We start from the raw sequence: 15784 nt of genomic DNA, 5'->3' as shown, positions 1-15784 counted from the left end.
GTATTTTATTCTTTTAGATGTTATTGCTAATATAATTATTTTCTTCCTTTCATTTCAGATTGTTCATTACAGATGTACAGAAACCCAACTGACCCAAATGTATCTTGCCACTCTGTTCACTTTATTAGTTTTAGTAGCTTTCTCATGGATTCTTTGGGATTTTCAAAATATAGAGTCATGTCATCTGTGAATATCAATCCATCAAGCAGATAAAATGATCATAAAAATATATGCACCTCACCATGAAGTCCTGAAGGATATGAAGCAAAAAATTGACAGAATTGAAGGGAAAAGTGGTTATTTCTATAATTGTTGGAAACGTCAATGCACGCCTTTCAATAATTGATAGAACATCTGTATCAATGGATCAGTAAGGAAATAGAGGACTTGAACAACACTGTAAATCAATTTGACCTAATGGACATACACAGTACATTCCACCCAAAAGCAGAATACACATTCTTATCAATATCAAGTGTACAAGGAACATTTTCCAGGTTAGACAATATGTTAAGACAGAAATCAAATATTAATAAGTTTAAAATATTGAAGTGGAGGTGGCCATGCGCAGTGCTGATGCACGCAAGGAGTGCCTTGCCACGCAAGGGTGTCCCCCGCGTGGGGGAGCCCCACGCGCAAGGAGTGCACCCGTGAGGAAAGCCGCCCAGCGTGAAAAGAAAGTGCAGCCTGCCCAGGAATGGCACCGCCCACACTTCCCGTGCCGCTGACGACAACAGAAGCAGACAAAGAAACAAGACGCAGCAAATAGACACCAAGAACAGACAACCAGGGGAGGGGGCGAAATTAAATAAATAAATAAATCTTTAAAAATATATATATATATTGAAGTCATGAAACGTGTCTTCTTGTACCACAATGGTATAAAGCTAGAGGTCAATAACAGAAGGAAAACTGAAACATTTACAAATATGTAAACAACTCAAATATGTAAGCAAAAACAATTAAACAGCCAATAGCTCAAAGGAGAAATCACAAGACAAATTAGAAACTATCTGAGATCAATGAAAATAAAACATAACCTACCAAACTCATGGGATGCAGCAAAGGCAGGGCTAATAAAACATAACCTACAAAACTTATGGGAATGCAGCAAAGGCAGGGCTTATAGAGAAATTTATAGCTTTAAATGTTTACATTAAAAAAGAAGAAAACTCACAATTCAATAACTTAACTTCACATATAAAGTAGGACAAGAAGAGCAAACTAAACCCATAGTTAGTAAAACGAAGGAAATAACAAAGATTAGAGTAGAGGTAAATGAAAGAGAGAATAGAAAACAATAGAGAAAATCAAGAAATCCAAACTTTTATTGAAATGATCAATAAAGTATACAAACCTTTAGCCAGACTGACACAAAATAATTAAAATCATGAATGAAAGTGGTGACACTATTACTGATTGTTAGTAGCTATGTTTCAATATCTGTACATCAGTTGTAGCAAATGTAGCATCCACACTTAAAAGATCATTGCTGGGGAAGGGGGTAAAGAGTTTGATACTGGGTATATGGGAGTCCTCTATATTCTATATGTGACTTTACTGTAACTTAAAAATTTTTTGAAGACATGATAAAAAAATTAAAAAATTAAAAAGGGATGTAGACACTGAGGAAGAAAAGGAAGAGATTGCTTTGCCATTGTATATACACGACAACACCTATTACAGTGATAAAAGGCAAAATGTCAAAAAAAGTTTTATGATATTTTTCATTTTTTAATAATTTATTTTAGTTTTTCTAAATTATTATGTATTCTATTTCTAATCTTTAAACCTGTTGTTACTATTTCATTTTCCTACTAAATGAATTAGGCAATATATTAGGCTTTATTTTTGAAGAAGTTTTGGGTCACAGAGGGGTTCACCTATGGCAGGAGAGGAGCATTGGTGTGGGGTGTCATTGATGGGGGATGCATGGATGGGAGGGAGTTCTCCAGGGCATGCATATAGGGTATATAGATATGTTCAGATGTTTGTTGGGTATTGTCATAGTAGGTAGAGTTATACACAACAACTGAGGGAGTACTGAGTTCCCATCCTGGGAGCTCTGCTGCATTCCCCAATGGAACAGCAACAATCCCCCAAGGGCAAGGGCAAAGACCAGTGAAGAAGGATGGTCCAAAGATGGGCCCTTGATACTTATGACTTGATACTTATGAGAGCCTTTGTGTTTGAAATTTCAACTAGGCCTAGAGCTGCAGGGTGCCTAAGAGTTACCTCCTGAGATCCTCCATGTTGCTCAAATGTGGCCACTCTCTAAGCCAAACTCAGCATGTAAATGCATTACCTTCCACCCCAGCATGGGACATGACTCCCAGGGATGAGCCTCCCTGGCACCAAGGTATTACCACCAAGCATCAGCTGGTGAAGCAACTAGAAAAAGGCCTTGAATAAAAGGGAAAAATGGTAAAGACAAATGAGTTTATATGGCTAAGAGATGTCAAAATGAATCAGGAGGTCATCAGCGGGGTTGTGCTTACACACATCTCAGTAGGATTCCAGAGACAGCCAAAGTAGATATAACCCCAGGTAGCAGTGCTCCTGAAGGCTACAGAGACACCCAGGTCCTACAGTCATGGCAGATGACTCTGGAGTTCAGCACCTTATCAGTGGGCCCTACTTTGGAATTTGTTCTCCTGAGTGTGATGAGTTGGACTCAGATGTGACCTCTCTACACGTCTCTTCTGTCACTTTTACTGAACCTGTGGTTGGTGCTGAGGCTGGTGTATGCTCTGGAGACTTGAATCTCTGGACTTTCCATGTGCCAACTGGGCCATGAGCCTCACCAGAGTTGCAATACCTACTCTCTGGTTCATTGGACTTACCCAGGTCAGCTAACAGGGAGGTGAGGATGGCCAACCACCACACCAGGGAACTGAGAAAGTCTGCACCTGCAAGCAGAATAGCATCTATCAGCCATGTGGAATCAAAGCTTCCTCTCGATTTAGAGGTGGAGTGGACATCACCAACCCAAGGTCCTCAGGATTGAGGAATAAAATATGGATCATAGTGGACTTACTGGTATTCTACTATAGCATTATTGTGACTCTAGTAATGGAAGAAACTGTATCACTGATGTGGAGACAGTGGCCATGGGAGTTGCTGAAGGCAGGGAGAGGGAAGAAGAGGTGTGGTATGGAGGTATTTTTGGGACTTGGAGTTGTCCTGAATGATATTACAGGGACAGATGCAGGACATTATCTATCCTGCCATTACCCACAAATGGACTGGGGGAGAGTGTAAATTGCAGTGTAAACTATAATACATGCTGTGTAGCAGTGCTCCAAAATGTATTCGTCAAATGCAGTGAATGTGCCACACTGATAAAAGAGGTTGTTGATATGGGAGGATTGGGGAGGGGTGGAGTGGGACATATGGAAGCCTCATATTTTTTAATGTAACATTTTGTGTGATCTTTGTATCTTTAAAAAAAGACAATAAAATATTATTTTTAAAAAAGGATTATGAGAGGGTACTATGAACAAGTATATGCAAACAAATTAGAAAACATGGATGAAATGGACAAATTCCTTGAAAACAGATATATGACCTAATCTGATGCAAGAGGAAAGAGATTGAATCAGTAATCAAAAACCTCTCAACAAAGGAATGTCCAGGCCTGGATGGTCTCACTGCTTAATTCTATCAAACATTTAAAGAAGATTTAACACCAATCTTTCCCAAACTCTTCCAAAAAATAGGGGAAGGATTACTTCCTTTCTCATTGTATGAGGCTGGCATTATCCTGATACCAGAGTTAGATAAAGATAGCACAAGAAAATTACAGAGCAATTTCCTCTGATTAATATAGATGTAAAAATTCTTAACTAAATACTGGCAAACAGAATCCAACAGCATAATAAAATGATTATATGTCATGATCAAGTGGGATTTATTTCAGGTATGCAAGGATGGTTCAACACAAGAAAATCAATCTATGTAATAAACCTCATATATAGAATGAAGAAAAAATCCACACAATTCTCTCAATTGATGGACAAAAGAAATTTGACAAAATCCAACACCGTTTCTTGTTAAAAGCACTCAGAAAACTAGGACTAGAAGGGAACTTTCTCAACACAACTAAAGGCAGTTACAAAAAAGCGTGCAGCAAATATCATACTCAGTGGTGAAAGATTGAAAGCTTTTCACCTTAGATCAGGAACAAGACAAGGATGCCACTGACAACACTGTTATTCAATATTGTACTGGAAGTTCTAGCCAGAGCAATCAGGCAAGAGGAAGAACTACAAGGCATTCAGATTGGAAAGGTAGAAGAAGTAAAATAGTCTTTTGTTTTTAACCTACTGTTATCATTAAATTTGAAGTCTATTATTTTAGAGAGCATACAGTTAGCCATTTAAAATATTTAGGAACCTGTCTTTTAATTGAACAGTGTGATTAGACAATTTACATTTAATGTAATTAATTTTATGCTTGAATTTATAGCTACCATTTTATTATTTGGATCTTTTTATTTCCTCAGTTATTTGTTCCTCTGTTTTTCCTGTCCTTCCTTCTTCTGGATTCTTTTAGATCTTGTTTATTATTCCATTTTATCCATATTTATTCCATAAATTTATCCAAATACAACCTGTATTTGTTTGTTTTAGTAATTACCCAAGGGTAGCAATATATCATACTTGTGTTTTCTACCTGCTACTTAGAATCAATATTTTACCACTTTAAGTGGTATGTGGATACCTCTCCAGCAAACAGGTCCTCTATAGGCCTCACTTTATAGTGTAGCTGTCTTGTATAGTACATCCAACTACACTTAAAATCCCACCAGACAATGTTTTAATTCTTTGCTCTACACATCAAACATACTTTAAGGAATTAAGCAGAAAATAACCATCCATTATATTTACTCATGTAGTCACCATTTCTGCTGCTCTTCTTACATTCCTGAATTTCCATGTTTCTTCTTGCATAATTTCCCTTGTGCATTCTTTAGCAGTTCCTTTAAAGGAAGTCTGCTGGCAATGGACATTCTTAGTGTTCCTTCACTTGAGAATACTTTATTTTATCTCCATTCACAGAGGATTTTTTCACTGGAAATAGAATTCTAGGTTGACATTTCTTTTCTTTCAACTGGTTATAAAATGTCTTTCTCATTCCTTCCTGGCTTCACTCTTCCTGAGACTGATAAGTTGTTTGAATCATTATTTGCCTCTAAGTCATGCATCATTTCTCTCCAGTTATTTTCAAGCTTTTTTTTTTTTTTTGCCTTGTTTTGGGCAATTTTACAGATATATCCTGTCATTTTTGTTTCCCTAGAGAACCCTGACAAATGCAGCCCCCAATCTACCTGGTTCTATTTACTTTTCAGAAACCTCAAATAGATTTTCTATGCATTTTACCCAATTTTTTTTTAAGATTTTAAAAAATCCCCCCCCACGCCATTGTCTGCTCTCTGTGTCCATTCACTGTATGTTCTTCTGTGTCTACTTGTCTTCTCACTAGGCAGCTCCAGGAACTGATCCTGGAACCTTCTGGAGTGGGAGAGAGGTGATTATTCTCTTGCGCCATCTCAGCTCCCTGGTCTGCTGTGTCTATTATTATCTCTCCTCTGTGTCTCTTTTTGTTGTGTCATCTTGTTGCACCAGCTCTTCACGTGGGCCAGCACTCCTGCACATACTCCACACAGGCCAGCCCTCTGCGTGGGCCAGCACTCCACATGAGTCAGTTTGCCTTCACCAGGAGGCCCTGGTCATCAAACCCTCCTATATGGTAGACGAGAGCCCAATCGCTTGAGCCACATCCGCCTCCCTTACCCAGATTCGATAGTAGCTTTGTCCAGAAGGGGAGGGTGATGTGTTTGTCTACTCCATCTTACGTATAAATGTGCTCTGGACTCAGTTTTTTTAACAACTCGCCATAATATAGGTATTAACACTCCCAAAATACTAGGAAATGTATGATAGTTGAGAGACAGGGCTGATAAAGGGTACTCCATAGCATGTATTAAAGGCAGAATAACTATCAGTCAAACCAGGACACTTTTCAGTGTGAAAGGGAGCATTATTAAAATTATAGTTACAGTTGTACAACAGGTATAAACCAGGAACTGGGATATATGGTCACATTATTAGAAGGTGTCATGGCAAAAATACTATTCTTTTATAATTGGGTCCAAGTGCTCAATTATAATCAGGTTCCTATCTGTAAGGAATTTGTTTTTGTTGTCCATGTTTTGATTGATTTATATGTAAGAAATGCAAATAACCCTTGTTCTATATTCTTATGTGGTGTTTTAAGTCTATCTACCTACTCAGAAAAAGAGTGTTCTACAACGATTAGAGGTACTTATTTCTACAAAGATAAAGACAAAAGGCTGGAACTCTCACTAGCTCAGTTATAGCATTATCTACCTTAGAATGCCTAGAGAGGGATAAACTAACCAAAGAAAGATTTCAGAGTTTCGGATCTCAGAGAGAAGCTGGCAAGAAAAGCAGGAGCCCTAGCCATCACCATAGCACAACCAACAGCAGTGGGGATTCTTCCCTGCTGAGGCCCTGCAATGAGCCTTCCCACAAGAAACTTCCTCAAGGAATAATTTATACCCTACAACTCATCTTTAACTTCATCACTGAAATTTCCAACAAGGCTGTTGGTTGGTGCCAAAGCCACAGAGGTTTTTATGATGTGGGTTCCTCCGCGAAAAAAAGAGCAGAGGAACATTTCACACAGGCACCAAGCAGTGAACAGATGACATTGATTTTTAGCCTCTTCAAACAGATCACATTCACTCCCCTGGAGGTAACACAATTTAAATGAGTGAACTCAGAAGTTCTTTTCTTTATTGCTCAAATGATGGCTTATTCACTCCATTACAGGAGACAGAGTGTGAAGGTCTCATATCCGTATATGACTAGAACACTATTTTAACTGCAAGTTGAATTTCTTAAAGAAAAAACAAACTTATGAGAATGAAATTAGCCTTGCCTATCAGGAACCAATACTTGACACTCCAACCTATTATCTTGTTACTTCAGAGGCCTTAAACTGGGACCACCAGGTCAGGAAGCACGCAGAGGCAGGGCCTGCCCTGGGGGGACAAGTGGCTCTGCTCTAGCTCTCTTCTTGGTGTCTTTTAACCAGTATGATTACTTCCTGTTTCTCACACTTTTGCCTATAGACTGCTGACTCTTGTCAATGCCTTCTACTCTGTATGTAACTGCTAGGCTATTGTCTCTTCACCTACCTAATATTTTGGACCCAGTCGATCTCTATTTCCAGTGCCTCTGGGTAAGTTTGTATACTTCATGCCCTGTACAAAGGTCTCTAGCTGAGGGAACAAGGAGGAGCTGAAGGTCACCCCTCCTCTGATCACCAAGTCTAGTGTCCTGGCCTTGGGAACCCACTGGGCCAAAGGAAGGGGGGCTGCTTCCCCCTCAATCACCTGCCTGGCAGGGGGTGGCACTTCCCATAAAGACAGTGGAGAGACTGTCACAGCCCTGCCAGCTCCCTTTTCCCTTTGGTCTTTGCTTTTCCTATTTGATCCCTGTTTCCAAAGTTGATGGGTAACATTGAATAAGAATTGTCTTCTTTACAGAGATTCTGTAGGAAGGGTTTAAATCAGTAGTTTCTAATACACTAATATTTCCTTGATTTCATATGTACATAAGGTCACATGTATAATGTAGGGTTGAAATGATAGTTCATGGCCACAAAACAAAAGTGGCCATCACTGCTGATTCTGCTCAGACCATTAGGAGAAACTTAGGGCATTTTATGTGCTGAGTGAGTGCAAGTGTCTAGAGAATGCACCCTCCCTCTGACCAGGCCAGGAAACCAAAGGCTCTACATGGCAGCCTGCTTATTCTGTGCCCACCAGGGGGGCTAGCAGGCAGTCCATCATTGCTGTGTTTTCTGTCCATCAGCAGCTCTACTCGTCAGGGACTGGAGGGCAAGCTGTTTGAAGGCACATTTCCCCTATTCCCTAGGCCAGGAGCTCCTCCCAGTGGTTTCTGTCTGACTGAGTCCTTTCCTGTGAAATACCCTTGAGATAATTCTGAGATGCTTGGCAGGAGGCCTTTAGACTTTTTCACAGGCATGTGGTAGTGCATTTGGGCCCAGAACCTGGAATTGGGAGGAACCGATTTTAACCCTCTCCAGGTGACTGTGGGCAAAACCTTGAGAGCTCTTTTCACAAGATGAGGTAGAGACTCTGGTTCTTTGAAGGAACGGAACTTGATTAGAATTAGTTTCAGAGTTTGGTCATCCAAGGCAAGATTCACCGCTGCTTGCAGTTCAAAGACAGTAGGTCCATTGATATAACTGGGGCTCAATATGAATATTCCTCTCCTGCTCTTCTTAATAATGTTTACAATGTCTTCTGCATACACTGAAAGTAAAGAATTTAATGATTAGTAATCGTTACTGAGTTACAATAAGCCTGAATCTCCGGGGTCTAATCAAAAGGTGACCGGCAATGGGAACTGTTATCTAAGGAGGATAAGAAACTTTATCAAGCAACAATAGAAAGTATATTCAAGTGCCAAAACTCTCAGTCTTATGTTCTTCTCCCTGTGTTCAGTCTCCCGCAAATGTTAATTCCTCCAGGAGCAAAGTTCGTTGAACAAGGTGGGCTGGGATAAGAAAGGGCTGTGGGACAGTCCAGGCTACCTGGTGGTCTCTGCGAAGGAGGGGGCAACAGTACAGGCTGAGGTCCAGACAGCTTATGGCTGGGTCAGGGCCAGGCCTAGAACCCGAGGAGCCTGCCTGCTCAGCGCTGAGGTCCCCACCACTCAGCAGAGTCCCCTGCGAACAGAGGGTGATGGACACTTCTGGAATGCCTCCCTAGGGCCTGATTTTTTCTGGAGATGGATTTTTTGGATGATGGAGCATTTGGATGATGGAACATGTCTCTAGAACATCCTTTAATGCAGTAGCATTAATGCCCAAGATTTTCTAACCTCGTGAAATTTCTCATAAAAGGCATATCCCAACAGAAAGAATGAAGAAAAATTTAGGATGATCTTGCAAATAACTGTCTTTTTTGTGTTCTATATATGTTTTTTCTGGGCATGCAGGACCTACCTCCTCCTGGGGCTACATCTCTTTCAAGCAAACACAAGGTATAGCCATATTTGTTTTCCAACACTTCAGGAAGTAGATTCAGGGCTAAGTGTTCCTCACTCACAGATGAGGTGTCCTCACTCTCAAAGGAGCTCCATTTTGCATAGGACACAAAAGCATCAAATTCCTTTTTATCTGAGGAAGAAAAACAATGAAAAAGTAAGCCATTTGCATTGTTTTATAATTAGAGTAAGGTCCGTTTGCATTAAAAATAAGATAAATGGATAAAAAGTAAGATGTGAGGCGCTCATTGAATTGATTTAAATAAAAAGCATATTGCTGCATGGTATTGATCACCTATTCAAAATATAAGTCTACTTTCTGAAGCCACACCTCATTTGTACTGAGGTTAGATCAAACAGCTGGGCCATTCTATCAACAACTCATGCACTTTGGAGTTACTCTGCATCCTCTTAGCATCTGCAGAGTTTCTGCTTCATTAGATATGCATCAAAGAGGCATTTCCTCCATTAAAGCATGATAATACCCATGAGAGCAGCACTGCTAAGACCGAAACATTGCATTTGTAGGAGGAAAAAAACACCATATTGAGTTGATGGCATATATAATTATACTTGGATGCCTGTTTGTAAATGAGGACAAGAATACCCCACACCCTCAGGCTGTTTTAAGGGATGCCTGCAATAAAGTATATGAAATGCTTGGCATCTGGCTTACAGAAGGCACAAGATAAATATCCATTCCCCTCCCTTTAAAGTGAGAAATTCTATTTATGATACTTGTTTCAAGATTTTTTAAGGTCCTGTATGCCTCTGTTGAGTAAATTACTATGAATGCACATTGATTACTGGATCACACTGAAGAACTAACTGGAAGAGGTAGAAATCTCAAAAGTTAACTCACAGGCTTTGGAATTGGACACACCTGATTGAAATTCCAGCACGTAGCACAAAACCTGGCCCATAGAATTGCTACAAAATAGTAAACAACAGTGCTGGCCCTTGATGGCTACTTATCCAGGTGGACCCGCCAAGAGGACTTAGAGAAGGAAGTGCCAGCCAAGAAAAGAAAGAACGGGGAGTTCCAAGAGTCAAAAGGGCTGGTCAGCAAGGAGTGCGGGCCCTGTCTTGGCAGCACCTCAATGCCCAGGTGGAGGGGAGAAGACTAATAATGCCCATGGCTGGCAGTTTAGATATGAAATGGTCATTTTGTTGCGAAAAAGAAGAAAACAAACCAAACAGGTTGGCCAACAGAGGGCACTAGATCACCATTCTTGAAAACAGGTTCTGCCTCCCAGATTGGATTAGGACCTTGTCTTTGCAAAGTAAAAGGAGGGATGCACATTTGAATGCTCCGCAATTGACTGGCTCTTCTATACCAGCTCTAGATTCTTAATCTAAATGACATTTTACTAAAAGAAGTATGAAGTCACAAAGGGAAAGATTAAGACATTGCTTGGATAATTTGTTCAATGCAAAAAGGCTAATACAAAAAAAAAATTTTAACGTTCAAACACACTCCTGATTTAAGGATTTCCAATCCATATTCTCAATAATTGGTCTAAAGACTTATTCTTTCCCTGATGATGTGACAACATCATCCTGAGTTCAGACTGAGGGGAAAACACTAAAGTGTGGAGAGGGCATGATAGGTAAATAATTATTCTTGGAATCCAACAGAAATATTGGACTGAGGCATTGTGCCCTTTCCAAGTAGCAGAATCACTAGTTAAAATGGCAAACATTCCAATCTTAGAGAATTCCAGGACTAGGTGGAAAAGAGCAAAAAAGAAACAGAAGCAGCCATTCTAAAGAAGCAAACATTAACAAATGTTACTTCCCTGTCTTCTAGGATAACTGATACTTCAAAACTAATAGTACTTTCATTTTGCAGAACTTCACAGTTTTCAGATCATTTTCACCATCTCAAAGTCCTTCATTTAGCAGATGAGCTGACTGAGCTAAAAGCTAATGGTGACTCTTACACCCGACTGTCTGGGTCCGTGTCCCAGCTCTACCACCTCCCAGGAGTCCAATTTTGGGCAAATGGTTTCACCTCTCTCTGCCTGGATCTTAGAGGCAGATACTCAGACCTTGACGGTGCCAGTCAAGATGTCCCGAGTGTTAACTGTGTGCTAACACTGTTCTAAATGCTTAATAGGTCTCGACTCAACGAATTCTCCCAACACCCTTTGTGGCTGGTGCTCTTATTATCCCATTTTATGGATGGAGAAACAAAGGATGGAGAGCTCAAGGCATCTGCCATATTGCTTTAGGTCAGTTACCAAAGAGACTATCTTGAAGAGGCGTGTGTCCTACAGTAGCATCATCTGCCAGTCTCTGGTAACTGAAATGAGAAGAAACTGTTTCTCCACCTGCTCCCAGCCCTCCCAGGTGTGAGGTCACCAGGCCTGAGAGGAAGACCTTGAAGCCTTAGGGTCGCCACCGCCTCCATGAGGGAACAGCCAGGACTTGCGCTCCTGCCTCACGCTCCCTCCGCCTCGGCTGCCCGGCCTCCTGAGAGGTGAGGTCCCCACAGGCGCCCTGGTGCCCGAGGTGCAGGCCCCGCACATCTGCCCGTGCCCAGTCAGGAGGCGTCGGGAATTCTTTCCCTCGGGGAACTCTGGGGAAGCCACGCCCACTGGTAGTGACGGCGTTTCCGGTAGTTCCCCTGAGAGGAAAAGTCCGAGGCAGCGACTTACCCCCGAGGGTCTCGTCCTTGCTCTGGTAGGTGCGGCAGAACAGCACGACCTCGATCCAGTACATGTAGCTGAGGGCGCTGGCAGTCAGCAGGCCCACCAGGGCGAGGGCGGTGCCGAGCAGGACGAACAGGAAAACCACTACGGAAACATGGCGGCGTGAGCGGGGAGCGGGAAAACCACTGCGGAAACATGGCGGCGTGAGCGGGGAGCCCGCCTCCCTGCATTTGGGCGGGACACAGGCAGGCAGGCGCGTGGAGCACCCAAGGCCCTCCCTGGCCATGTTATTTACAAAGTCACTGTCCCTCCTAACATTGTTCTTGAACCTGGGAACATTTGAAACCTTGAGGGAAGCATCTTTGCACAATCTCTAGGGAACCCAGGAGAATCGGCAACTGCTGGATCTGATGACAGCTGTTTTCTCTCCCTCCAGTCCCATAAACTTCCACACACTCCATTTGCCTCCTTCTCGTTTTATATTTTAAATTATTTTTCTTCATTTATAATCATCTTGCTCTAGTCGAAGCTTTCTGAGGCCAGGAGCCCCCTCTGGGTTTACCTTTGCAGCCTCTCAGCCCCTCTACGGGACCTACCACTCACCTTTACTGGGGACCACCACTCCAGGGCATCTCCTGTGGGCCAGGTACAGTCTTATTTAAACCTCACAAACATCAAATCTGCTTGTATTAACTGCATGAATGATGGCAACTTTGTCTCTGGGCATCTTCTTAAAGAAATGTAAAAGCTATTCCTTAGCTAGAAAATAGAAGGTCTTGGAATATCATTTGCACCCAAGCTTTAAAACGCTCCCCTCTGTGATGTACACATAACACTCTGAACAGTGAGCATGCTGGCTCTTTCTCTGCCCCATTTTCCCATGCCCGACCATCATGTTCTCAGGATTCAGAAGCCAGGAAGGGAAAATTGGAAAGGAAGGTGGGTCCAAACCCAGTTCCTGCCCCATAAGGGCATGCTCTAGAGGGATTTGTAGAACAAATGAGAGGCTTCCCAGCAGAATCCCACATGCAGAGAGGATTAGTTAAAAGGACCAGGTTAGTGCTCCTCTGTGTTTCCATTTCTTCCCCTTAAAATAGAGATAATAGTGTTGACATCATGGGCGTGTTGAGGGGATTGAATGCCTTGACACAGAAGAATGCTTAGAAGAGTGTCGGGCACCTCTAAGCCTTCACTGCCATGGTTATCGTTGTTATTACTGCTGTTAGGATTCTTTAGGAAGACTCGTCTCAAGTAACAAGCAGTGACAGGCATTCTGAGGCCACATCCTGGCTTACCTCCTTTCTTTTCTTTCAGCCAGATGTACTGGGTAGCATTCCCGATTGAGTTCTGTGCAAAGCAAATGAACTTCCTGTGAAGATCACGCTGAGTAACTTCTTTCAAGTGGGCAACACACTGAATTTCTCTATCCTTTAATGTAGATTTAATACTAGAAAAAAGAAAGGAAAAAAAAAAAACAAACCACCACCACACCCACTGGGTAACACAAATTAACACTTATTTGCAGTACTTGGAATTCCTATGTGGTCAATGGTTTGGCTATTTGTAGAATCAAATAGTAGAAGAAAATACAGGAAAGCATGAGATGGTCAGAGAGAGGGGTCATTCTTGATTCAATTATTGAATCTGCTGAGCATCATTGTACACATTTACCCCAAGACATCATTTACTTGTGAATATCATCTGACCTTCCTTACCTTAAGAATTTCCCTCAGAAACAGATAACATTTCAAAAAGAATATTAAAAATAACTTGCTTCTGCTAAGGGCTTACTGTGTATTATAGATACTCTTCTAAGCCCTGGACATGAGCTGTTGAATCTCCTCCACTCCTTACCTCACAGAAATCCAACAACGTGGCCTAACTCCGTCATTCTAACTAGGCCAAGGACATAGCAGTGGCATGAAACAAACCCAAGGACCCATGGGAGAAAGGGCAACTGGATCCCTGGGTCTGGGCCATTTTGCCCCCTTCAGGAAATTGGGAGTCTGGGCAGGTGTTCACAACTCAGATGAGTTGCCAGCTATAGCCAGTCTTCTTGTGAAGGAGTCAGCTGATATAGATGCTGGGTTAGGCTGTGTTGCTGCTCTGTGTGCTGTTGCCAGGCCTACAATACCAGCTCTTATCCACTCACTGCTCCTGTGTGCCTGCAGCTGTGAGACGCTCACCACCCATGACGCATCTGCCTCTCACAGAGGCCCTGCAAAGTGTGATAGTGGTGGCGTGGCGGCTCACCGAGATTAAAGGCCACATTTATAAAGAGTGGAAAACAGAGATTCAAACCCAAGGGCTTGTGCAATCAAAGCATACTCTTTGCCATATTTGACTACTGTGAACTTGAATGTGACATTAGCTTACTATGGGGTCCAATGTCTTCCTTGTCATAGGAATCTTCTTAAATTTTATGGCTGTTTCTGAAATGAGTCATTTATTTTTTTGGTAGCGATGCAGACTTTTCTAAATGATTTTTACATTTGTTCATAGAAATGTTTCCAAAACCAGAGGGAGGTTTAGTGCCTAGAGTCATGCTTTGGGATAGAACCTCAGAAAAATGAGGGAATGCATCTTTGAGCAACATGCCTGGTGGGCCTGACTGAAACCCTTCCTTTCAAGCACCAGAGCCCAGCTTTGTGAGGCCCTGGAGGCTCCACATGTCTAGAACTCTCCTTTCTATGGAGCCATCATCTCTCCCCAGTAAATTCTACCCCTAGTCTGAGTTCTATGCTCTGGAGAATAACAATTAAATCTAATTTCTCATAAATCATCATGGCTGACAAATATTTCAAAACACACATCCCACCCTGAATCTCCTCTTTTCCAATTTAAGTTACTTCAACTATTCCTCACTTCACAAATTTTATTGTCAGAATCCATATTTTTAGAACAGTTTTATTGAGATATATTCATATACCATACACTCGATCTAAAGTATACAAGCAATGGCTTTTCATATAATCACAGTATTGTACATTCATCACCACAAAAAAATGTAGAATAATTTCATTACTCCATGTAGCAGTTTGATATTATTGATGAATTCCAAAAAGAAATATTGGATTATGTTTGTAAACTGTTTTCTTCCTCTGGGCATATTAGATTATACTGGATTACTTAATCAAGTAAACTTCTTGTGCCAGTAGGGCATTTAGTCCCCACCACTTGGTGGGTGGGGACTTACAGATAAAAGTCATGGCAAAGGACAGAGTTGGGGGTTTTTAATGTTGGAGTTTTGAGGTTGGAGTTTGATGCTGAAGCCTTGAGCTGGAGTCCTGGGAAGTAAGTTCACAGAGGAAACAGAAGCAAGCCCCAGGAAGAGAGAAACCCTGAGCCCAGGAAAAAGAAGCCTGAGGAAGGGAGAAACCCAGGAAACCTGAACCCTCACAGACATCAGCAGCCATCTTGCTCCAACATGTGGAAATAGACGTTGGTGAGGGAAGTAACTTATGCTTTATGACCTGGTATCTGTAAGCTCCTACCCCAAATAAATACCCTTTATAAAAACCAACCTATTTCTGATATTTTGCATCAGCACCCCTTTGGCTGACTAAAACACTCCAAAAAAGAGAAACTGCTCACCCCTTAGCAGTCACCTCTCAGTCCCTATATCCTTCCCCAGCTCTACATAACTACTAATCTAATTCCATCTTTATAAATTGACTTACAGAATCCATATGATTGTGCTTCTTTCTTTGGATACATTCTCAGGGGCTTGATGATTCTCAAAATTTGGATCCCTGAATTTGCCAGATTCTGAATGGTGTGAGTTTTGGGGGCAGCATTTTTCTCCCTTCATTGGACATGCTGCGTCTATTCAGGCAGCCTGCATCATGTCTGTCTGCTTGTTAGCTTGATTTTTAAAGCAGCCACATCAAGCTGTTGCTTCAAGTCAGGCTTTAAAAACAATTTAAGTATGTCGTTCTATGGGGACTATCAAAAAGTGCATTTGGCTTCCACGTTTAACATTAGCACGCACTGTCCATCTTTGTACTCTTATTTTCACCAGTGGTT

The 15784-nt window shown here is 41.7% G+C and overlaps 1 protein-coding gene across 1 annotated transcript in view; it reads right to left on the bottom strand.

Annotated features, from left to right (window-relative positions):
• Positions 1-1310: 1310 nt before the first annotated feature.
• Positions 1311-15784, bottom strand: part of IL18RAP (interleukin 18 receptor accessory protein) — a 29890-nt gene continuing 15416 nt past the window's right edge. The window contains 5 exon segments of the mRNA XM_012525890.3: positions 1311-8048; positions 8051-8368; positions 9064-9237; positions 11765-11902; positions 13054-13205. Of these exon segments, the coding sequence (XP_012381344.2) occupies positions 7957-8048; positions 8051-8368; positions 9064-9237; positions 11765-11902; positions 13054-13205 (874 nt within the window). The 3' untranslated portion in view covers positions 1311-7956.

The sequence above is a fragment of the Dasypus novemcinctus genome, chromosome 17, assembly GCF_030445035.2.
Source record: "Dasypus novemcinctus isolate mDasNov1 chromosome 17, mDasNov1.1.hap2, whole genome shotgun sequence".
NCBI lineage: Eukaryota > Metazoa > Chordata > Mammalia > Cingulata > Dasypodidae > Dasypus > Dasypus novemcinctus.
The sequence above is the reverse complement of the archived record's forward strand: the minus strand, read 5'-3'. Positions and strand labels throughout refer to the sequence as shown.